The sequence below is a fragment of the Aphis gossypii genome, chromosome 1 (assembly GCF_020184175.1).
Source record: "Aphis gossypii isolate Hap1 chromosome 1, ASM2018417v2, whole genome shotgun sequence".
NCBI lineage: Eukaryota > Metazoa > Arthropoda > Insecta > Hemiptera > Aphididae > Aphis > Aphis gossypii.
This window is the reverse complement of record NC_065530.1, coordinates 64,930,758-64,956,206: the sequence shown is the minus strand read 5'-3', so window position 1 is coordinate 64,956,206 and position 25,449 is coordinate 64,930,758. Positions and strand designations below refer to the sequence as shown.

Below are 25,449 nucleotides of genomic sequence, written 5' to 3'. Positions count from 1 at the left end.
AGTAGCTAAGAATTGAAAATTTAATACCAAGATTTTCCATAAGTTTGGCTTTCAATAATTATAATAGAACTTGATATTTGGGATATTCAGATTATTGAAACATAAGTGGAAAATATATCCTAGGTTGACAGATCATCTCTGTTCAGAATCGTTTGTCGTATACAATGATACTTATTAATGGATTCAAATTTAATACATCTATTATAGAACCTAATATACAGCACAGTGTTACTCACTTAACCATTCTTTTTTAATGTTTTATCTCATACAACTATAGAACAATATATTATTCATATAATTTTATTTATCAATTTTTTATTACGGTGTAGGTAGGTACTTGATTATATTTTCAAATACACGACATTGAGAACCCTCTTAAGATCAATGGGAAAGTAATTGTGTAAATCTAATTATCTGGTAGGCGATTATATTCTATAACACTTTTATAAGTAGTTAAGTATGCAATAATAACCTACCCTTTTTATACAAGGTCAATAAGACATCGATTGCTTTTTACATTGCTTATACCCTTTGATTTATTTTATTTTTACGTTATTATAATACTGTATTATAATCTACTATAATACTTTAAATAAAATAAAATTACCATAACTATATATTAAAAAATATATCTGATAGAGGCTAATATAGTAGATAGTTTTACGTATAAAATGATATAATATTATTATCATTGAATTTAAATTAATACACCTATAGTTATTCACTCGACACCTAATGTACAGAAGAAACATCGGTTCCACATACTTACTTTTTAAATAATTTAATATTTGAAAATATTTTTAATAGATTTCTGGAAGTGTCTCTCAGTGTACCACCTCAACTCCGCTTGGAATGTATATAAATATACAACCATATTAAACAGAAAACAAGATCAAGAGCGTACTACGCTTTTACGAGCCTCGTCAGGCCAACGCTATCCAAGAACTCTATTATTTTAATATTTTTTTTCATTCAACATTAAAAAGTAAATAAAACTTAACAAATTAAGAATTGTAGTTCGGTTAAAATGAATAATTAAGACAGTTAACAGCATCAGGGTGCGGAAGCTATTGTCTATGCCAGTGGTTCCCAAGCTGTGGGTCGCAATTATATTTTTGGTGGGTCACGCTTTATTTTTATAATAAAAATAAATATGTATTTTTTGTTGTAAGCAGCTGATTCACTAAAAAAAGGTCATTCATTGATATTGTGGGTCGTCAAATATTAAAAAAATTTCCAAAATGGGTCGTATAACCTCTGGTCTATACTTTATTATAACATATATCTTACAGGAAAAATATCAATGAAATCATGCCTTGTAGAAATAGATAGGTACATATTTTAAATACATAATCGAAATGTTTCAAAATTCGTATTTAAAAAAATTATCATTGCAGGTTTAAAAACTAATAACTTAATATATGGAGTAAGAGGGTAAAATAATTTAGACAACTATATTGAAATTATAATTTTTATTTTAAGACATTAACTTTTGACATGATTAATATACATACTTTTTGAATTGCATTATTTGTTACATTTTAAACAGTCAAAATGAAGCTATATGTATTTAAATTCGGACTAACAATATATTTTAGGTATAATGTTAAAATTAAATTGATCATGCTTTCTAAAATTTACCGAACAGGTTTTGTAATATTCAAGAATTCAAAGAACTTAGTAATAATACATACAATTATTGTGATAAAAAAAAAAAAAAAAAAAAAAAAAAAATACATAATATATATAAAAATATCCTTGATTTGAAGTAACTACACAATATCATACTTAATCAAAGTAATTTAATATACATTATATTATTGTTGAAAATTGACCAACTTAATATTAATACATTAAGTTTTATTATTATTTTTTGTTCAGTATAACATACACATCTAATTAGTATAAATTAATATAAACATAGTTACACCAATGCAAAAATAAATAACTCAAATTTCAGGTCAAAATTAGATACAAATAAAAACTGTCTCCAAAACCAAGATACAAAAGCGTCGACACAGTTAAGTTAATATTTCTTGAAAATAAAAATTTAGTTTGTATTTCTATTACAATGTACCTATATTAACTTATACTTGTTAAATGTATTAATATAATAATCTTTATAGAAATGAAGAGGAAAAACAATTATATATAAATTACTATCAATTTGAAAACACCCCTCACCAGCTTCGAAAATAAGGTATAAGACCTAATCACTTCTTAATTATTATTAGAAATTACTTAAAAATAATTAAAAGTATTCATAAACTTATAATTAATATTCATTTAGTACTTAATTAAGATTAACACAACAAAGATTCATTGAAATTAGAAAAAAATACTATTGAATTGAACCTGAGAAGACCAAAGAATTATAATTTCCTAATTTTAATTATAAAATACTTTTCCTTGACACGTAACTACGATTTAAATTTTAATATTCATGTATTTTAACTTGATTTATTAATGCAATTATAACTAATATTATTTTCTGTCCAGCGAGAGAACTAGCCAATCCTGCGCACGCTCCTGCATCTACCTGCTATCGATATCGGTTTCCCTATAGCAGGGTGACGTTTAGAGGATGCGTAGAACAAAACCGATTTTGGTCGGTCCACGGTACGTTCTCTTGTTGGATAGAGTATATATAAAATAAATTGTATTAAAATACTATGTACACTTACAACAAAATCTAGACGTAAAAGAAACGTTCTTGAATTTGTGTTCTAATGCTTGGGAGTGAACTTCAGACCATCAGTAAATCTAAAATTAATTTAAACCTAAACTTAAACAAGATCAAAGTGTCTGGACACATTCTTCAACCTTGTGCTCTATTATTCACACAATTAATGTAGATACGTGTATATAATATAAATTACTAATAACTCGTTTAGAATACTATAATTGCTTATGTCAACTATTGACATAATATACTATAATCAGAAATTGTAATTATATTAACTTAATATAATTTTAATATTAACTAAATAATATAAAAACGATGTACACTTACAACATGTCAAATGTTTTTAACTAACAATTTAGAACATGCTATCTATAAAAACCATCATAACTAATCTCAACTTAATACTAGCCTTACAGTACATTAAACATACAAAAATTAATTACACTTACAACATGTTAAAACGTCTTGATTGACAATAATAAGCATGTTATCTAATTCAGTTTCAGGCGATCAGACGGTCAATTTAATGACACTACTTAATATTAACTTAACAGTATAAAAATATTTACACTTAACATCATGTCAAAATGTCTTGATAGACTTTAGAACAAGATATCTACTAGAATCGTGTGTAGCATCAATAATATAACCAAACGTTAACTTAATAATTAATAAAAAATACTATTTACACTTACAACATGTTAAAATGTCTCGATTAACAATGTTTAACATGTTATCTAATTCCACCGGTCATTGGCCCTATTGTTAAGTATTCACTTAAAACAATGTATAATATATAAGAATAAGAGTAATAGTATATAGTCCAGAATAAAATGAAATTATGTTGTAGTATAATAGTTAGTTTGTGATGAATTACAGGTAAATGCTGAATAAATATATTTTATTGCATTGTTACGAACCCCGTATTATTATTATTTTTATTAAGATATATCTGTATGTAAGCGTTTATGCATTAGTTTAGCATGTGGGGGAATAAGGCATGTAAGCATTTTGTAGTTAACCGGACGCCTTACGCTGTTCGTAGAAACAGTCGTATTGTAACTAAGCTAAAGAAAGGTTAATAAACGTACTCGTGTAACAAAGTGTCCACAAGTCATTAAACCATTATCCTACCTCTAAGTAATCCTAAGTGTGAACTTACATAAATACAGTGTCGACGGAATCACACTGAGAACTAACCAAATCTGCCTATAACAGTATATATAATAAATAATTTTAAAAAGTGGAGATACATTTTAAATGTGGCAGTAATATTACAATTTAGAATATTATTATTTAATAAATTAAGGATAAAAATATCACAATATGAGAATAAAATAATTATCATATGAAAGTTAATTCACAATATCTTATTTTTTAATTTACTTACTTATTACCTATGCATTTTTGACTGCCAATAAAATTAAATCGTTGAATATAGAAAGATGATTTAGACAAAAAAAGTAATTAACATTGATATTAATATTTATTTATTAGCTCAATTCAGAAAACAGAAAATAAGTTTTACTTGGGAGTCCCTTAATTTTAAATTTAAATTATAAAATAATACAGAGACTTGATATCATAAAAACTAATAGAAGAGTGAATCCAACATTTTTTAAAAGCAATGACTTATCAAGATGAGACTAAGAAATAGTTGTCAAGAAAAGTAGAGAAGAATCAGAAAATGGAAAAGGATTCGGTTTCAAAGAACATAGTTACTAATAAGATGCTTTAACAGAATTTGTTGTCTGTCCTATAAATATAGCATATTGTTGTTAACAGTCTACATTTAGTTTCAAAAACTTTAATATTTGAATGAACCTACCAAACCCAGTGAATCTAATGCGAATACTATAAATTCTCTAATACAGACTTTTTTTTTCTAAAATTTTAGTAATGAAGTAAGATCAAATATAATATTGTAATTAAAAAAATGTTCAAAATAAATATTAAGAATTACAACACAAAATCAAGATTTAACTTTTAGTTATCAATAATAATTAAAATAATCTAAAACATTGTATCTTGTTTTTGAACAATAAAAATGTATGTTAATGAATGTAGATTATTAATTAGAGAAAAGAAATAAAAATCACTTAGTTATTTTCATACAATTTTTTGGAATTAAGTTGCTATGGTTGAAATCAACAGGTTACTAGATAAGAGTAGATTTGCTTAAATTGTAACAAAACTTATCATAATTACTGGACTCATAATAATTAATAACTTAATTTTAACTTACTAAAATATATACACTTATTGCAACTTCATGTTAACTCAAGTTAATACTGTGAAGTCGACTCCTAACACTTTGAATGCATAATACCACCTCTATTTACTTAACCTAATTATTATACTAAACCACGCCAATATATGTTTCAACGTAGTTCATAGATAGTTGTAAATGGTATTAATTAATTAAATTAAAATATCTTGTTAATAAATTAAATTATAATTAGAGATAGAGAGAATTTTTATCTTAATTAAGAATTTTGAGAGAATAATTAATTACTTACAAGTCACGAGGCAATTTTGACGTGGTTCATCGATTTAAATGCTAGTTATGATTATTGTAACTAATGAGTACTGTTATGCTATACCTTAATTTTAACTGGTGAAGGAAATGTTGAATTTTTATGTTTTAACTAAAAATTAAAATAAAGTATCACAGTTTTCTTTGAAAATAAAATTTATAATAAATAATTAATAACTTAAGGATAAATGAGAAATACTTAAAATGACTAAGTTATATAATAAAACTATATGTTGTATTGATTTCAAAATAAACTTTTTCCATTAATATATAAATATTAGATTGGTCAATATGTTATCTATCTATTATATATATATTAAGTAGCTCACCATAAATTAAACATATGACTGGTAACAATAGTAAAAATAGAAACAAAGGAAAGTCTTTTTATTTCATAATGAATAACAGGACTCAAATACTTTTTTTAATAATTATATAAAATAACGATGGATGAGTTTTATAAATGCAGGAATTCTAAATTTTCATATTATTTTACTCACTTAGGCTATGCCTGCTATATACCATTGAGTTATGTAATGAATCCAGGTAAGATGTATTTTGTGGCATAGATGGTTGAGCATATATTGTAAAGTGAACTCATGACAGTTTCCACGAGAAGCGCCATATTATGAAAATGTTGATAGTTAGCAAAATATTTTATGTGGATCTTGAAACAATTTAATCTGAAAACATATTTTATAATATTTATAACTGAAATGAACTAGTTAACAGTGACACTAATTTTATTAGATTAAATAGAGAATTTTAAGTAAACTTCTTTTGTAAATTGTAACAGTTAAATTTTAGGGTTTTTTTTAATTAAAATACGTATGGATATGGATTATAAAAGATAAATAAGACACTATAATTGACAAACCATATTATTTTTGAAAAAAATTGACTTGAACAATTGAACAGCTAATTTCAAATTCTTATTCTTATTCTTACAATAAATACAAAATAAATTAGATGCTTAAAACAATAAAAAAAAAAAACAAATAAATGTACATCAGACATTACAGCAGTTTTCCGCAGCTAATCTTTTAAAAAATTAACTCAGAAGAGGGAGCCTGTTTAAGTCATCATTTAGTTACTTTTTAATAAATACATTTTTTACTTCTTAGTAAATAGTCATTTAATAACTCAGAAAATGGTTAATTCTACATTATTATATTATGGGTTCTCTCAGATGAGGGAGCCTGAAATTTTCATCATAGTAAATTTAATTTTAACTAAAAACAAATCATAAATATCTTAATAGGTAAAAAAACAATCAAAATTGTAAATGTTAGTGGTTTACTCAGAAAAAAAGTGGTAATTTCTGCATTATTATATTATGGGTTCTCTCAGATGAGGGAGCCTGAAATTTTCATCATAGTAAATTTAATTTGAACTAAAAAAAAATCATAAATATTTTAATAGGTAAGAAAACAATCAAAATGTAAATGTTAGTGATTTATAGTGGTTTACTCAGAAAAAAGTGGTAATTTCTGCATTATTTAATTTTTGGGTTCTCTCAGATGAGGGAGCCTGAAATTTTCATCATAGCAAACTTTTTCTGTTAAAACAAAACACATAATACAAGAGAACATGATATTTTTTTATTTTTATAACATTTGTAATTGTACAACATTGAAAGCTGAAAAACTTAAAATAACTATGACACACATAAATGAAACAACCGAACTTAGAGATTAAAATTCCCAAGAAGAACAAGAATTAATAAAATAGGGATGAGTAATCGTATTTTACAGTAGTATTAAAGTACACATAAAATAATTTAGGTAAACAAAAATTATATATTTTTAATAATCGCCATGTATACACACCCGAACACAGATATTGATATACTTACTTTATTTAAATATGTTAAGTTCTAATCCGAATGGTTAAAATACTGTCATAGTATGAACTTCACTTATCCAAAATACTGATGCAATGTTGATTTTTGCTGTCTTAAAAAACCAACTACAAAAAAAAAAAAAAAAAAAAACAAATTTCAGAACTATTAAATCAATGCACACTGCAATATTTTGAAAATAAATAAGTTATTAATCTACAAATTAGATAGGTACACACATTAATGTGTTTCAATTGATTAAATTGGCTAATGTATTGAGATAAATTATTAAGAAGTAGGATATAGCAATTAAGATGAAATGTTGTACCAGCACTTTTCAATATCAAACACATGTTCACAAAGTTTGGACAAAAATAAAACAGTACATTAAAGATTATAAGTTTTAACAAAATGTTAAGATAAGTATAAAAACAAAGTTATGTTTAAAGCAAAACATTATGAAATACATTCCTAGATTTTAGATGTTTCCTAAGCTGCAATACTATTTTATTAGATTATACAAAATAGTTGTTACAATAATTTGAAATTATTTTACCATTCACTAAACGTCCTCTACTAATAAGGAACTTAGCGGGAAGCTGGGGAATGGACAATTTCTTTACCAAAATACACATAGATAAAAACTAATTTTTCATGGTTTGACGTCAATCACAAATTATTATTCATAAATACATTAAATGTCATATTGATTGATGATTAAGCATATCTGCTTAATTTGTTTTATTTATGTAAATGTTTCCAAAATTGCAGTACTAATTTGTATAAATTGTACAAAATAGTAGTTACGATAATTTGAATATTATTTTACCACTCACTAAACGTCCTCTACTAGTAAGTAACTTAGCGGGAAGCTGGGGAGTGGACAATATTTCTATACAAAGGTATATATAGTTATAAACTATTTTACATCTATCATAAATTATCCTACATAAACAAATTGAACATATAGATTGCTAAGTAGATATATCTACTGAATTTGTTAATTAATATAAATGTTTCAAAATTACAGTACTAATGTGTTTAAATTAAACAAAATAGCAGTTACAATAATTTGAATATTATTTTACCATTCACTAAACGTCCTCTACTAGTAAGAAGCTTAGTGGGAAGCTGGGGAATAGACAATTTCTTTAAGTATGTAGAACTAATTTATGTGGTTTGATGTCAATCATAGATAATCATTCATAAATACATTGAATATGTCATATTGATTAATAATTAAGAATATATACTTAATTTGGCTTATTAATATTAATGTATATGTTTCCAAAATTGCAGTACTAATTTGTATGAATTGTACAAAATAGTAGTTACGATAATTTGAATATTATTTTACCATTCACTAAACGTCCTCTACTAATAAGTAGCTTAGTGGGAAGCTGGGGAATGGACAATTTCTTTACATAAGTACCTAAATATAAATAAAAACTAATTTATGTTATTTGATATCAATCACAAATTATCATTCATAAATACATTGGATATATTATAATGATTGATAATTAAGTAATCTACTTTTTTGTCTTATTTATGTAAATGTTTCCAAAATTGCAGTACTAATTTGTATAAATTGTACAAAATAGTAGTTACGATAATTTGAATATTATTTTACCACTCACTAAACGTCCTCTACTAGTAAGTAACTTAGTGGGAAGCTGGGGAGTGGACAATTCCTTTAAATACCTCATTAAATAGATGTTTTAGTACAGAGATAGATAACAAGTTAAAATTAAATTGAACTCAATCAGTACAATATATAAATATATTGATTGTTAATTGTTAAGTAAAACTACTTAATTCAAGATGTCTCTAGACTTGCAATATTACTTAGTTATAGTGAACAAAATAATAGTTACGATAGTTTAGAAATTATTTTACCACTCACTAAACGTCCTCTACTAGTAAGTAACTTAGTGGGAAGCTGGGGAGTGGGCAAATTCCTTATATAATGAACTGTACAATCATATTATACACTAACCATACATTTACACTAAATTAACAAGCTAATATAATACCAAGGTACTACCAATCAACTGATAACTTTAAGAAAAACCTATACTTGCAACAGAATAATATCAGACTACAAAACTATAATTAACGGAAATTAATAGTTTAAACTAATGATGAATCGAAATTAAATAGAGTACAGAAAATAAGTCCCAAATACATGAACACGATGTCATATAACCTTTAAGTGACAATGATTAACTTCATGGGTAATGGGTATACAGAGTAACACGAGGCGAATTGAAGGTCAATCGATAGAATCGATAGAAAACGGGCGATAACTGATTAAGAGGAGCAAACAAACCACTAGATAAACCCAACAAAAAACCATGCGGAGGCGATGCTGTCCAATTGATATAACTACCATTAGGCATTGAAAGTGGATACTGGATAGTTCGACTGTCATGCACTGTTAGGATTACGATCGAATTAAGGACTTGGAAATAAAACCAGACATTAATTAACAAATTCTATGGTAGAAACTAAAATACAAATTACTTGTTGCACGAAGTAAATTTAAGGTTAAGGAATAAGGATCATTGACAAAATTGAGGTCCGACGGAGGTTAAAGATACTTACGTAGTTTTTCGTTGAGGCGGACTTCATTCTACAATAATGGACTATTGATCTATGCTAATGAGTTATGTGATGAATTGTAGACAAAAAAATGGTAACGGCATACGTCAGATGAATATTGAGATGGCGGACCAATAGTCACGACTCACGAATGCAAATTTGGGTTGAAATAAGCACGTGACAAAATGATAGTATTACGGTGACGTTTTGACGTCAAGAGCAGAAAGCGAGAGACGCAGTCAAACTCCAAACGACAAAAGTAAAGCAAAGATGCGGGGTGAAATAGATGAATTAATCTTGACACAATTTAATGGAAAACAGGAAAATAAAGAAGAGTCCGATGGCCATCACGACCCATGGCACGTGACCGGGCCGATCGGCCGTCGGCGTAAGAAACAAACTAACTAATGACTGTAAAGAAAAAAGGAAACTGAAGAAAGAACTAAAAAACTAAAAAACAAACAGAGCAAACGAGTAAAGGCCAAAGACATTGTACAACGTACTACAGTGTACCCAAATGCCAGATTGCTGCTTCAGGAGTGCAATGCTGTCACAACTCACAAAACAGCAAGTGGTAACACTTCTACACAAATCATACCAACCGTGAACCATTCATGAACAGGATGACAAACTATAGAATTTAAGTTATCTACTATTTTTGTTTATACGGTCTGTGCTAAATCTCTATTCTATGGCTAAACCTACCGTTGCTAAACACGGTACTAAACATTCAACGATTATGCTTAATAATTATTAATATTATTTATTATTATTTTTTATTATTCACATAATATATTGTCATTCATTATAATATTATATTTATTTATTTGAATCCGAATAATAACTCAATATACATATTCAATAGTTCTTAATATATTCAATTACATTTATTTTCTATTACTACTCGATACCACCAAATCCCTTTAAGTAAAAACCCTTGGAGGGATAAGGGACTATTTCTCTACGGATTAGATAGTTCAGAATATATTATAAATTGGTTTGAAGTAATAATTTTAATGAAGTTAAAAACTTAAAAATTATAAAACAATGTTTTATGATTGCGTACCTATAAAGTCACTAATCAGTCATCACACAATAAAATAAGTTATGTTTAAATAAAGAAGTATAAAAAAAAGAGTAGGTACCTATATAAGCTATAAGTAAAATGTAATTTAATAGCTATGGTTTCTATTGTGGCAAAGTGGCAAGTGCCATCAAAAAATCTATGACACCTATACTTATTTGTAACTTCATTTTTTTCAACGAATTTTTTTTCGAGAATTTTGTTTAAAACCTTTTTTCAAGTACTAACCGATAAACTCACTAATTAATGTTTTGAAGTTAGAAAACAGGATAAGGTAAATATAATAGGCCCGAATACCCTAAATTGAAAATATTCAATATCTACCTATGTATAATATATAGGTACGCACTACGCATATTACCTATAATATTCACAGTCAACTGTGGCTTTAATATCTCATATATGATATATATTCCTTACTCTATGTCTCATATTTAATATTTATAATTTTTATGACCATTTGACCAATAATCAAATCGACAATCGCTTCTAAACCGAACTTCAAAAAAAAAAATATTTATATAATAAAACTAAAAAATACAAAACATAAATTATAAGATATATTTCGAATTAATTTTTATTTAGCTGTTGCATTTTATCTCAACCAAAATTACTTATAAATAGGGATCGGATTTCATTGTAAGTACATATACCTATTATTGGTAGGTATGAGATACTTTTTATCTAATTTAAAATGCATGCGATAATCATTAAAATCATTTTGATTGAAATAAGACCGTGTTTTTTACATAATAAATGGGTGTAATAAAATAGAAATAGAAATTTTTTTTTAATGTTTAGTATCTAAATTTAAAATTAGTTCATACCTATATACCTATCAAGTAAATATTTTAATTGTTTTGGATTTATTTCAATTACTTTAAACTTTCTACGACGAAAAATTAAAATATTCAATTTTACCTATCTAAATGGCTATAATAGTTTGATGAAAAATATTATTTTGAAAAATAATATACGCCTATTCAAATTTATGTTACTGCCACCGCATAAATACTGTTATCATATAGTAGGTACCCTTTGTTATAATTTTATTATGATGTCTTTTAATAAAGTTATTATATTTTTAATATTAAACTTTATTTTTAATTAAAAAAAAAAAAAAGTGGTCAAGTGAATAATGCTCTGCTGTATAGTAGCAGGTAACTATAATGAACGTACCTATTAAATTTAAATCTAATGATATAAGGCGTATCATTATATATTTAAAATGATTCCGAACAGAGATGATTTTGTCAGGATATATATTTTCTATTGGGTGGTGAAAAAGGTGGTTTATGTTTTAATAATATGAATATTTCAAAATTAAATCTTCTATAGAAAATGCCAATTTAAACAACTGCAGGTGTATGTTTAAAGTTTCTATGACTAGTAATTTTTAACAATAACAAAAATCTAAAATTATTTGATAGTAAATTGTCATTTTACAAGTGAATTTTGGATTTCGTAAAAATTTAAATTTTAGAAAAAATATTTTAATTGGCCTGCTACGTTCAAGTTCTTTGATAATTATTGTAAGCCAAACTTATGGAAAATCTTGTATTAAATTTTCAATTCTTAACTACTTATACGAATCTATCTATCTATATAGGTACTACAAAAGCAAGTCTCGATTTTTGACACCCATAGGCCATAGGTATAAATACACACCGTTCAACATATTGTCACCGAATTTTTTACTGTTATACCTAACAGTGTGCTAGAGGTTTTAGTAAGTACTAAAGTACCTACCTACCTACCACTTTTGTTAAGGAACATATACCTACCTATCTTATATTTTGACATTTTCAGATTTTTACAGAAGTATGTACTATGTTATTTATATCTAAACACACTATTTGGAATGAAAACGAAACACATCTACGTGTTACTAATTTACTATGGTACCTAGGTAACAGTAGGTACCTATGTGTATATCTTTATTTCATTTATTTCGAAAAAAGAAAGAAGTACCTAACCTACTAAGTTACACAAAAAGTTTTGTGTCTTTCCTATAAAATTTGAATTTCGATAGAAATTTACCTACTTACTACTATGTATTATAATATAATTGTTAAATTACATATTGTGTAATAATTGTTTAAATCGTACCTGTAGTTAAGCAATCGCCTACGACCCATCTCAGAATGTATTAATAATATAGAATCGACGATGAATCACTTATTATTGTCGACGTAATGAGATAATGCGACAACGGCTCGGTGCTTTGAACGGTCTTGCAAGATTCGAAGTATAGATCACTGCGTTCTAACTACGACTGAGCCACTGAGGTACTAAATCAGAAATCTAGAGATTTGAGACTCGAGTAATTTAAATAAGTTAAAACGCATCCGATAATAATAATGACCAATAGAAAAATAGTATAATAAGTAGCAGCGCGCTGATTGGCTGTATGATGCGAAGACCCACAGAATGCCATGCCCAATGGTGTCGTGTTCAAAATAATTATTATTATTGTTATTAATTTAATGACGTTATATTATTGTGTAATATATTTGCCTGGTGTAAGAATAATGATATTAATGTAAGAAAAAAATTGTTTTTATTATTTTAATATATTTATAAGAATTTATAAACCCCTTTAATTATTATTATTTTGCGTAGCTGCGTAGGTATAAGGTATGTATACAGTACACTTAATACTTAAATACTCAATATAGCATTTTATGAAAGACATGACTTTATAAATTATAAGAAACAGCTCCACAATTTGCAAACAACTAACTATATCCACTGGGGTGACAATTAATTCTTTTTATACATTTTAACTTCATAATGTTTTGCAAATATTCATGATTTTGATGAATTTTTGTTAATATTTGAACTTCAAACACTAATAATAAAAAAATTGGGGCTATATTTATTATTCTTATAATTTTTAAATCACTATAAGAGTAACTTATGAGGAACTTTGTATTACATTTTCAAGTATTTTGACTCGTCCAATATTTTTATAAAAAAATAACTAAACAAAAACGAATATTTCAAATTCATATATACAGCTTTAATATAAATGAAATATTTTGTAAAGAAAATGCCAATCTAAATAACTGGTGAAATTTTCAAATATCTACGGACTATGACTTATTCTTTTTGAATTACAAATATTTAAAATCGTTTAAGAAATAAATCATAACCTAGCATTACAAAATTTGGTAAACAATTAAAATTTAAATGCTCATAATTTTTCTTATGACTCTGAGTTTTTTCCATAGCTATTTGAAAGAAAATTTAGTGTTGACTTTTTTAACCTTAGATATAAATACAAATTTTTTTTATGAATTTTCAACTACAAAATTATTGCAATTTCAGCAATTTAAACTTATATAATAATTGAATACAACAATAACAAATAAAATAAATAATAATATTAATAATTATTAACTACAATAAGAATAAGTAACTTATGAGAAACCTCATATTAAATTTTCAAGTGTAAAATTTTTCTTTAGTCAGGTTTCCACTTTATTCAGGTTCCATATTCACAGATTTTACTGTATTTTCAATTTTTTTTTTTTTTTAAATCAGTTATAGTACTTTGTTTATAACTGGAACAATTTCCTCTGACTTATTATTATAGGTGAATAAAAAAACTGATTTTTATTTTAAAATAACATTATTATATCCGAATTATCGTTATAAACGATAACTTAATATCTAACTAAAATTACTAATGTGAGATAAAACCAACTAAATAAATAGCTGGGAATCATTTTATCAAGAATATTGTAATATATGACATCGTAATAAGCGAATTCAACTTTAGTAAGTATCTATCTACAAATTGAATATATTTCAACTCAAGCTATACAATAGAATGAGAAAAACTAAAATATGATTAAATCAGAATAACCCATCTAAAAAGAGTATATGGATCAATATTTTAAAATAAATAATTTTCTAATTTTGTACATTTATATATTCAATTTTATAATATATGTTTAACTTTAATTTTAAAATAAAATAATAAATTGTGTACATAAAATACACGACTACCAATAACTTATGAAAATTATAAGTTATTCAATGAAATAAAAAAAAACATTATTATAGTTTCTAAGTATGTATTTATTTATTGGTTTTATATTATTAAATCTAGATGTTTATGTCACAAACTAAGTGTATGATAAACCTAAAAATGAATCAAAAGATTCTAAAAACCATTAAAAACTGGAATGAAATTAATATAAGTTAAAATGTTTATTTTTAGTAGTATTTATTAATATAGCAACTATTTAGTTCTAAAATAATATTACTACATTCTTCATTTGAATGTTTTATTTATTCTTCAACCGCAGTCGAAGCTGTATTTAAAATAACTTCAAAAGAAAATGGTGCAAATGCATAACCAAGTCCTTTGTAAAATTTGCTCTGGAACTCAACCCTAAAAAAATTTATATTACATTAATATTTTTGTGTAAATATGACATAACATTATTAAATTATAAATGCATTACAATACAAACACAATTTAACAATTTATTCAAATCAGCATTTTAGGGGCAGTTCAAAAAATTATTAAATAATAATAATTTTATAGTTTCTTTTGAAATTAATAATAAAAATAATAATTTTACCAGTGTAAACGAAGGGTATGTAAAAATGCAGAAAGACCTTCCATCAGAACAAGAATACCGACTGTAAGGATTGCCCAAAAGCCAAAGACAAACCACAACCAAACTCCACCTATCCATGAATTCAATATCAGACCTTTGGTCATCACCATACTCCATAACACTTCAGATAATTCTAAAAATGTTTTAAAAATGTTTTTAATTAATATACAATAAATAACAGCGAATGATGCAAATAACAATGTATAACTTACGTGCATGAGCTAAAGAAAGAGCCCACAAGCGAAGGTATGAAGCTGTATGACTTACAGATCCAAGTACATATTCAATTGTATGAATGCCTTGGTGAATAAAGAGTTCACCAATTTCATTTTCATCGTGTCCACCAGCTGGTGGTGGTGGTTGTTGAACTACTCGGCCAGCACCTTCTGCATCACCATTTTCAGTTGTTGCATGGCCATTAACTAACTGTAAAAGAGTAAAAAATGTAATTGATTTTTTAAAACTTAATAAATAAACAAATAAATAAATAAATATGTATATTTTTAAATTTATTTAATATTATGAATAATTTACTTGGACATGTTTATCTTTCTGTTGACGCATAATGTATATGGGTTTGGCCAGCAACATAATTGGTACACACAAAAGTGCTACAATGACCAAAAACTTTTGTAAAGCACCCTAAAGAAAATATAAAATATTTATAAAAGTAGATGTAATATTCAGGCAAAAACTTAATAATGTAGATTTTATAGTATTGTTTAGAAATAATGCATTAAAGAATTTAGTTACCTGTCCAGCAAACATGTAAACTGTATTACAATTTTCTAATGCAACAGCATCTTTGAATAACACCATATTAATAAATGTGATTAAAATTGATGGTGCGCATGCAGGACTATCAGGGAAATCTATAAATATTTGTAATTAATTATAGATTATTCATGAAAAGAGTTTATTATCTATAGCTAAGTAGCTTTACATACCATTTTGTGGCCCATATGATACCCATTTAATAAACATCAATAAAACCATATAAAAGAATAGGAATGTTAAGAATATCACTTGTGGAATAAAATCACAATAAATAGAAAGCCGATCTTTAAAATATCTGAAAATTGAATTGTTTTTAAATAAAATTTAATACAATTATTGTAGAGATATTTTATTGAATCATTAAAGTAAAAATATTTTAATACCCTTACCTATAATTGTACAAACTTAGACTCACACCACTCAACATGTGTAATACGCCAATTATAATGGAAATTTTCATTTTATATGCATTTAAAAACACAATTTTGTTTAATGCCAACTAGAAAAATAAATATTAATTTTTATAAAATCATTTAATAGTAGACTATAATATCGTTCATTTTTTTACCTGCCACACGGGGTCGAGTCCAACTGGATATGGAACTTGATCATAATCTGATGATAAAGAAGGATTTATCTGTAAATCTTTATTTTCCATTACAGTTGATTCATTGTAGTTAGTATGCCAATGTGATCCAAACAAATTGATTGATTTAGAAAATATATCATTGTATATAAAACCAGTATACATAGAAAAAAGACCCATAAGTAATATTATGTAACGACCAGCAAAGAATATATTCCATACCTAAAATAAATAACATTAAATTATGATATTAAAAAATTCAAATTTTTATGTATTTATAAAGAGTATAATGTAATATACTTCATTGTCAGTTTTTTTCGCAGCTAATGGTTTTTCACGTAAAACTAAGAAAGCAGCAAACAAAAACATCAAACATCCGTGACCAAGATCTCCAAACATCACAGCAAACAAAAATGGAAAACTGATTATGGTATATGGTGCTGGAATTAAAAAATAATATAAATGTTATTTAACTTGAATTGAAATACTTTATATTATGAAGTTTACTTGGATTTATTTCCCGATAACTAGCAATTCCATAAGCATCCACTAAGTTTTGGAAAGCACTTGTAAATTTATTTGTTCTATTATAAGTTGGTGGATCTTCAAATGTGTCCATTCTGTTTAATATAGGTGGTACAGAACTACCACTACGTTCCTATTAAAATATTAAATTAATAATTCAAGATACATTTCATATTAATTTGTTATAATTTTGTAAGACTTACAGTTCCTCTACGTAAAGCCAATTGTATAGTTTCAATATCAAGTAAAGGTACCCAACATTCGGCGATTAAACATTTTTGTGTGACGTCCAAATTAAATAAATTTAATGTATGATAAATTGCTTTGATCTTAACAACTTTAATAAACCAATTTTTTATATTTTTAGCAGCAGCAACAAGCACACGATGTCGATGGTCTTGTGTTTGGCCCAGTACCTATAATAAATATAATAGATTTTTTTCTAAAAATTTGACAAAAATTTAAAATTACATACAGTATTTAAATCTTCAATTCGTGTCATAACTCCCATAGCCATTTCACGACGTTGAGATGGAGCTTCAGGACATGGGTATAGTGTAGCACGAAATCCTTCACATATTTTACGTACTCGAGATTTCAGTTGATCACCTTGGAAGAATATTATGAAAACGGATTTGTGAACTTGATCTCCCTAAAGTTAACAATTTTTTATAACCAATGCATACAATTTATTGTTTAATAGTAACTTATTTGTAGAAATTAAATCATAAATATTATATTTAGATTCTAAGCAGAGTAATAAATATAATATGTTAATGCTACAATAATATTTATCTGTCATTACCTTTAAGAGTAGTAAAAACAATTTAATCGTTAACTTTAATGTCTATTCTACAAGAAAAGTGGATAAGTGGACCTAGCCAACTAGGTGATAATTTAGGGATAAAAAAAAACAAGAAGAAAAATAGGAAAAACAAGAATTTTTATTCAAAACTAGATTTAGACAAAATTAATTTTTACCAATATAATTTAATATTAAATAATCTTTTATCAAATGTTTGTATTATTAATTTTTATAAATATAGAAAAATTTTTTTGCTTGTTCTAACATTTTGAAAATTTAATACAAGGTTCCTCATAAACTGTTTTTAAAGAAATTATAATACAGTTATTTTATTAAAATATCATAAAAATTTAAGCATATACTTCAAATATTTTTTAAGAAATGTTTTAAATTAGAATTTTAAACAAATTTAATGAAATAGCGAACATTTTCAAATTATTTGGTAATTAAGAATTATATTTTTCAATAACTATATTAAGCTATTAACTTATCAAATTTAAGTTTTGTTTATAAGGATTAAGGATTATAAAAAAAATTGAGTGTAATTCTATCATCACTTTTTATAAATGCCTAAAGTTTAATTTTTATGTAATTGGATATATTTAATTATATTATATATTTTTAAATAATTAATAAAGTTATACAAATTTTTAAAAATGATTTCACTATATACATAATTTATTATAATTTATTTTTTTACTATATGATTTATTCTTACCGTTGATGGGTCTTCCAATGGAGTTTCAATTTCTGCCTGTCTCAAAAATACATTTCCACGACATGCACGCCATAACATCCTCTCAAATGCAGGAATTCTTTCACGTAGTATGACTCCAGCTACAAATCTTTAGTTTTAAAGTTAAATATTAGTTTATGAAACATAGTTTAATATTTATTAGACATATTAAAGCAATGAAGACAAAACCATATTAGCCAGACTATTAAAATTGTAAGTAAATAAAACTAAGATTGTGGTGGAATGATCAATGTAATTTTCTCCCATTTACCAATGTCTGCGCTGGACCTGCAATTCTTCCATGTATTCCACTCACCAAATCAGAAATGATAGATTATTATTATAGCGTTTATGAAATAATTCAAACTAATTATTAAAAAAAATTTATCAAATTCTCACAGCAAAACATAAATGCCCTTAGTAAAAGCATGTTTAAAAAAAAATTTTATTTTATATCTTAACAATATAAAGTTTATTTAATCATAGTCATGTCTTGTAAATATCCAATGTGTAGTTGTGTATATAAATAATAATATCAATATAGATACATACCCCAATTGCACTGGGCCAGCGTTGACTTGACGTGCTATTGAGTCATCACTAATAAGAGCCCGCGTCATCGATTCTGTTGGGTGCAAACCACCCTCTTGCTATTGTACACCACACACACACACACACACATATGGTCGTAAAATTTGAATAAATGTTTAATTTTAAGATAATTTAAAAATTATATAAAATCAGAAATTATCTTTTTGATATTTATTTAAGGTTAATACATTATACACAGATGTTTATATAACCATTCTAAAAATCAATTTTAATTGATAAAATATTTTTTTATATTTTAAAGGTAAATATTTTATTGACATATATTTATAATTGTTTAAATAGTTTTTAATATATTAAATTTTTATAACCTATAGTTGAATATAAAAATAAATTATATACTTTTAATTTATTGAATATCTGGATTTTCTTTTCTTTTAATGTTATAACTTTTTATAAAAATATTGATTATGAAGGAAATAATATAGTAATTTGTTTTGCAATGATTTTATAAGTGTAAAAGCAAAGCAGTGAAGTACAAGCATTATTTATGAAACCCATATTATTTTTAACATTCCATAACAATTTAACCACAGACCAGTATTATTTATTACTAATATTCAAATAATTGTATTAGTTAATTAGATAAGCATGTATAGAACAATTAAATACATAGTCCAAAACTGTTATACAAAATTTGTAATTTTAAAGGATGTAATATTTGCCAATTTACAATAGAATCTGTCAATGAAATATGATTAGAAATAAATACTGAATTTTTTTTGATTTTTTAACAACAGTTTTGCACCAGGAAACCCAGGTCCAGTAATATTACACGAGAATGAAAAATAGGCAGTAGTATATTGGGCATTTACATATATATTACCAATATGTGTCTTTAAATCCTCCACCACAATCTTATTTACAAACTAACACAATGCAATATGTTAAGTTTCAATGATATTCGTGGTTAGTAAAAAATACATTCACAATTAATGATATTATAGATAAACATAATATTAAATTGCCATTAAATATAGAACAATGATTTCCAATCATATTACAATAAACTAAAAATAATTTTAAAATGTGATTGATTCATTGATAGTATAGTATTTACAAAGAATTGTATAAGTTATCAGTTGTACTTGAATAATTTTTATGAATATGTCATAAAATAAAAATAAAACCAAGTAAACTTACTTATAGGGAAATGCTGATTGAAAACACTCTTAATATATTTAAGAAATGTAATCCTATAATATATTTTATAATTACTATGCATTTGATACTTCAATAGACAATCAGAAAATAAATTTGTAATGCCAATTAGTGTTCACAATTATTTCTTATCAAATATATAATATATAAATCGGGGCTTAAAACTGGTTTATAACAAATTAAGTAAGACCTTGGCTATTTCATTTTTCAATATTCCAACCATGCCAGAATTCAAAAAGTTAAGACGGAATTAAAAAATAAATTTAGACAAGAATTAAAAAAAAATCAAAATTATTCAATAAAAAAATAAAATATAAGTTCACGTCTACAAGAAATGAATATAGATTTCAACTGTGTCAGTACTGTCACAATAGCATGGATAATTGAACTAGTTTTTAACTCAAGAGCACATGGTTCACAGTCTAAAAGACATGGTTAAAAGAAATTTATTCATTATTATAAGAATTCAGAATGTTAACGTAATTTAACATAAGTATCAACTAATTAGGCGATAAGCTAAAATTAGATATGACTCCCAAATGTATACAATCTGATGTCAGTAATATAAGTGTTCAGAATTTATAAACTATTAAAACATACAGTTTTAAAAACTGTGTGCTATACTATGAAATTTATAAATTATTTTGTTTTATTAAAGCTCATTGTTAAGATAAAGATTCTGTAAAAACACGAACACATGCTTTCGATTTCCAAAATTATTCAAAAAAGAAGAAAAGAAATTATTTCTTAGAATAAAATAATTTATAATTAATAAGCTACTAATATAATATTATATCTATACAAAAGCTTCATTTGTTCATATTAAAAACAAAAATATTTGAAATTTTTTTCTTTATTAAAGAGAAATAAAATAATTATTATTTCAATTCATTGAGTTCTAATTGAAATATTTCAATACACGGTCAAAAAAAATACCGAATGTGTGAAATCTTGAGAATATTTTAAATGCGCATAAGCTCTTGGTTTTAGCTACAGTTAGTATCAAAAAATGATAATAAAGGTTTTATTCAACTGGTTATAAACAGATTTTCAAAAAATAGTTTTAAGTATTGTTATAAATCTAAATATAAAACTTTCAATAAGTAAAAATAAATAAAACAATTGAAACAACTTGAATTAGAAATTTAAATCAAATCTATTACAAAAAACAGTAATGGAATTAATATGATAGTGAATTTTTTCATCTAATAAGGATAATAAAATATTAATTACTAAGAAAATTCACAAAATGTTAAATCAGAACGAGTCAATAAACACACAAGATCATAATAACACGTTTAGAGAATCTACCTAAAATAGTAGTTCCCAACCTTTTCTGGTTCAAATTTTGATTCTGATTTTTTCAATATTTTTGAACCCCACATTAACAATCGAGCAGAATACCTATATAATAGTATACATAATCCCACAGATTACATGATTGCATTGGATAGAATATCAAAGCATATAGCAATTAAAACCAATACTACATATGAAAATATTGTAAAACCGTACCCTAGTTTGAGGGCTTGACCGCCGGCGCGAAGTCCTTCTTCGCCTAGCAGTGTCACTTGCTCGTCCTCCCGATTTGGGTCAGCCATCTGCGAAGCAACCGCGGTACCCATTTGCTGTTCAGTCTGGCAACACATACACACACGCGCGCGCATAGGGACGACATACGGACACACACCACCCCACCAGACAAATATTTTTGTTATAGTAAGTATATGATAAAAATGATTGTATGAAAAAGCAAGCATCAAAATAAAATATTATACATTACATTATTGTACTTTTGAATAAATAATATAACTATTTGCTTTACAAAAAGGTATAAATCTATGTTGAATCAATATTACAAAACTTTTAAGTAGGTATAATACAATTTTTAATGCTTACCAGTAATAAAAATTAAGCAAATAAAATAAGAAGCTTAACTAGATAATAAAAATAATCTATAAAATAATTGAATAATTAAAGCAGAAACTTTATATTTTAAGTTTCACTTTTTACAATAGTGAAAACAAATGCTATGAAAGTGATTATTGAAAATAAATATAATTTGTTTAATAATTCAAAAAAATAATTTAAGTACTTTATAAATAGTTTGAAAAACTCAAAATGGATTCTTATTATTAAAATATATTTATTTTCGCTATGACTAAACAATATACTTCAATGATTTAAGTTTAAGTTTGTTTTTACTTATATTACCCACGCCAAAAAATGCATGCTGTAAATGACAATTATCTTGCCATGTTGACATAATATTTTTATACAATTCATCTTTTAATGTCATGTATTATTATGACATGCATGCATAGAAATAAAAAATAAAGATTTTATTGAAAAAATTCATTTTTAAATTTAAAATTAAAAACCAAATAACATGAAATATTCAAATATTTTTTAAACATGATTATATAATTTCCATCATCATTGACATAAAAATAAACAATACTATTAATATTTAACTATATTGAAATACAAAAATTTTAAATAATGATTTATACCAAAATTAAAAATATTAATGGATTTATATTTTATAAATGTATACTTTTATATATATTATACTAGTCAACATCGCCAAACAAAAGTTTGTTATATTTACAATACTTAGGCAATACACCACTATTTTTTAAATTATTTTTCTTAAATAGGTCATATTTTTTTTCCACAGAATAACATGTATTCTGTTCTTTTACCTCCACCATATAACAGATGAAAATGATGAAATCTCCATTATTTTTTATTCTCTTATAATTTCATAATCGAAAAAAAGAATTTAAAAATAAATATTGAGCGATAACTTTTTTCATCAGTGATATAGATAAAATAGAATGAGAGTGCAGTTATGTTAACTGTACAGACGATGCAAACATGCAAATGATAAGCAGTAAAATATAGTTCATACTATACCTAATACAAATACTATTTAAAATATTAAAACTATTTAAGTAATAACAAATTTTAGAAGATTGATAAATGTATCTTTTAAAAATTTAATAAAGAACTAGGGGAATATATGTTGGATAAATATTTTTAATTGGATAAATACAATATATAATATATTTTAGTTAAATAATTCCAGACACTAAAAAATTACTATTAAATTTGTTTTAAATATAATTTAATTTAAACATATTAATAATTTTATGAATTAAATACCAAACTAAAAATTATGATTTTTCTTTATAAGCTAAATGGAACAGTTTACAAATTCTACAATTGTGCAATCAAAAATAAAGCTCAACTTGATCACTTCCAAGCAATTAAAAAGTTGAAAAAATAAGAAAAAAAATGCTAATCAAATCATAAGAATAAAAAAATGCAGTGAAGTAAGAAAATGATAGAAACCCAAATGAAAACTTTAAAATCCAACTATGGTGAGGTGGTTCCTGTTAAATTTGATGTTGCCAGATACTGAAACTTATGAGATCATTATAATATAATAGTATATTATTTTTTATAAAATCTCTAGACAACTAGGTACCATTAATTTTATGGAAATATTATTTTAATTAGCAATAGGCATAAATGCGTATTTAACTATTTAACATTTTTTTTTATTTAATTTAGATATTGATAATTATTATTATACAGTAAAAACCTATTTAGATAACTTCAAATATTTATTTTAAAAATAGTAGGTAAATTAAAAAAAAAAAAAAATTACCTCATCAAAGAATACTTGAGTTTTTCTTAAGATATGTTTGAGTTCTGTTAACTCAAGAAAATTACGTTTCAAGGCTTCAGCATTATGATTTACTTCTCTCAACTCATTTTCTAATTTTTCAAAGGTAGCCTAAAACAAAATATACAAACAAAATAACTTTTAAATTCTAAAAAAAATAACAAGATTAAGAAAATATCTAAGATTCTTTAAATTTTAGTGAAATTATAGATTATAGTGGTAATGTACTTTTTAATTGTTATTATTTTCAATTATAAAACTTGAGTAGAAAGTAAAGCTAAAACATCATTTATTTAAATGTATTAAGATACCTATATAGAAACAAATACATTGGAGTGAAGGTAAAGTAGAAGTAGAATGAAGAATAGAACTAATTATGGAATAAAAAAATAAATAAGTATATTATACGCAATTAACTGATTAATTACTTCAAGGTCAATCATTTCACGGGGCTGAGGTGCTTCGGGATTTTCACCCGTATCCAACATAGGTATTCCATCCTTTTTAATCTCTTTTTCCAAATACCGCAGTTTACGTTCCATTTCATCGCAGCGACGAACTTCGCTGACAAACTTCCGTTGAAAAGCGTTGACATCAGGATTCAACTGCCCGTCGAGAAAAAATAAACATTATGAATACCAATAATTAGAAGAAGAAAGAAAATAGCTGTCTTATTATTTATGTACTTACATCCCGGAACTGAACCAAGCCCAATTCTCCAAGTTCGGATACGCAGGCGTAAGCGGCTTCACTCTGCAAAAACAACTGGCACAGGGCCATTTCCTCGCTGCGGAACAGCGATCCCATGGCTACGGTTCGGAGGTGAGCGTTCTCCGATACACAGACGACTTAGCAGCCCTGAAGTCGTCGCAGATATTTTTAACTGTTCAAAACTTATTGCCAGACGACAATAGTCGATGGACAAAAAATATTGGATAGACGTCTGCAGAGTACGATTCTATAATCTATACTCCACACGGGCTTAATACGGGTGTGGCTGACAGGCGGTTCCACTTTTCCTATATATTACAAGACGATACGAATACACGATACAAGCGGGCGGACTAGGTCAGAATATTATCTCGAACATTATATCAACACAGAGCGTACCTATCAACAAATGAAAATTTATTATTGAAACGGTGAAATTGTTGCACTGACAATTGATAAGT

At 25.6% G+C, this 25,449-nt stretch overlaps 1 protein-coding gene and 1 long non-coding RNA gene across 5 annotated transcripts; both read right to left on the bottom strand.

Annotated features, from left to right (window-relative positions):
• Positions 1 to 1,457: 1,457 nt before the first annotated feature.
• Positions 1,458 to 10,108, bottom strand: LOC126549002 (uncharacterized). Its single transcript, XR_007603146.1, has 3 exons — positions 9,670 to 10,108; positions 7,078 to 7,190; positions 1,458 to 5,905 (listed from the first exon to the last, which is right to left on the bottom strand). It is a non-coding gene; the product is annotated as an uncharacterized LOC126549002 (long non-coding RNA).
• Positions 10,109 to 14,812: 4,704 nt separating this feature from the next.
• LOC114132924 (V-type proton ATPase 116 kDa subunit a 1) lies at positions 14,813 to 25,317 on the bottom strand. 4 transcript variants are annotated; one of them, XM_050197231.1, is made up of 18 exons: positions 24,968 to 25,317; positions 24,706 to 24,882; positions 24,260 to 24,388; positions 22,099 to 22,220; positions 21,895 to 21,987; positions 18,796 to 18,922; positions 17,748 to 17,924; positions 17,476 to 17,688; positions 17,255 to 17,405; positions 17,048 to 17,187; positions 16,730 to 16,969; positions 16,551 to 16,660; positions 16,332 to 16,456; positions 16,138 to 16,256; positions 15,919 to 16,026; positions 15,597 to 15,810; positions 15,346 to 15,517; positions 14,813 to 15,152 (listed from the first exon to the last, which is right to left on the bottom strand). In XM_050197231.1, exons 1-18 carry the CDS (start codon positions 25,082 to 25,084, stop codon positions 15,050 to 15,052), a joined length of 2,637 nt encoding a protein of 878 aa, XP_050053188.1. In that variant the 5' UTR covers positions 25,085 to 25,317; the 3' UTR covers positions 14,813 to 15,049. The 4 variants fall into 4 exon arrangements, with proteins under 4 accessions (XP_050053188.1, XP_050053189.1, XP_050053191.1 ...); XM_050197232.1 differs by lacking the exon at positions 21,895 to 21,987 and having other exon boundaries at positions 24,968 to 25,316; XM_050197234.1 differs by lacking the exon at positions 21,895 to 21,987 and having other exon boundaries at positions 22,099 to 22,184; positions 24,968 to 25,316.
• Between the last annotated feature and the right edge of the window lie 132 nt (positions 25,318 to 25,449).

Coding starts and splice junctions, on each gene's coding strand:
- LOC114132924 (XM_050197231.1), bottom strand. CDS start 25,084: ATGGGATCGCTGTTCCGCAGCGAGGAAATGGCCCTGTGCCAGTTGTTT. Junction 24,883..24,967: donor GCTTGGTTCAGTTCCGGGAT/GTAAGTACATAA, acceptor CTCGACGGGCAG/TTGAATCCTGATGTCAACGC. Junction 16,970..17,047: donor CGAAAAAAACTGACAATGAA/GTATATTACATT, acceptor TATTTATTTTAG/GTATGGAATATATTCTTTGC.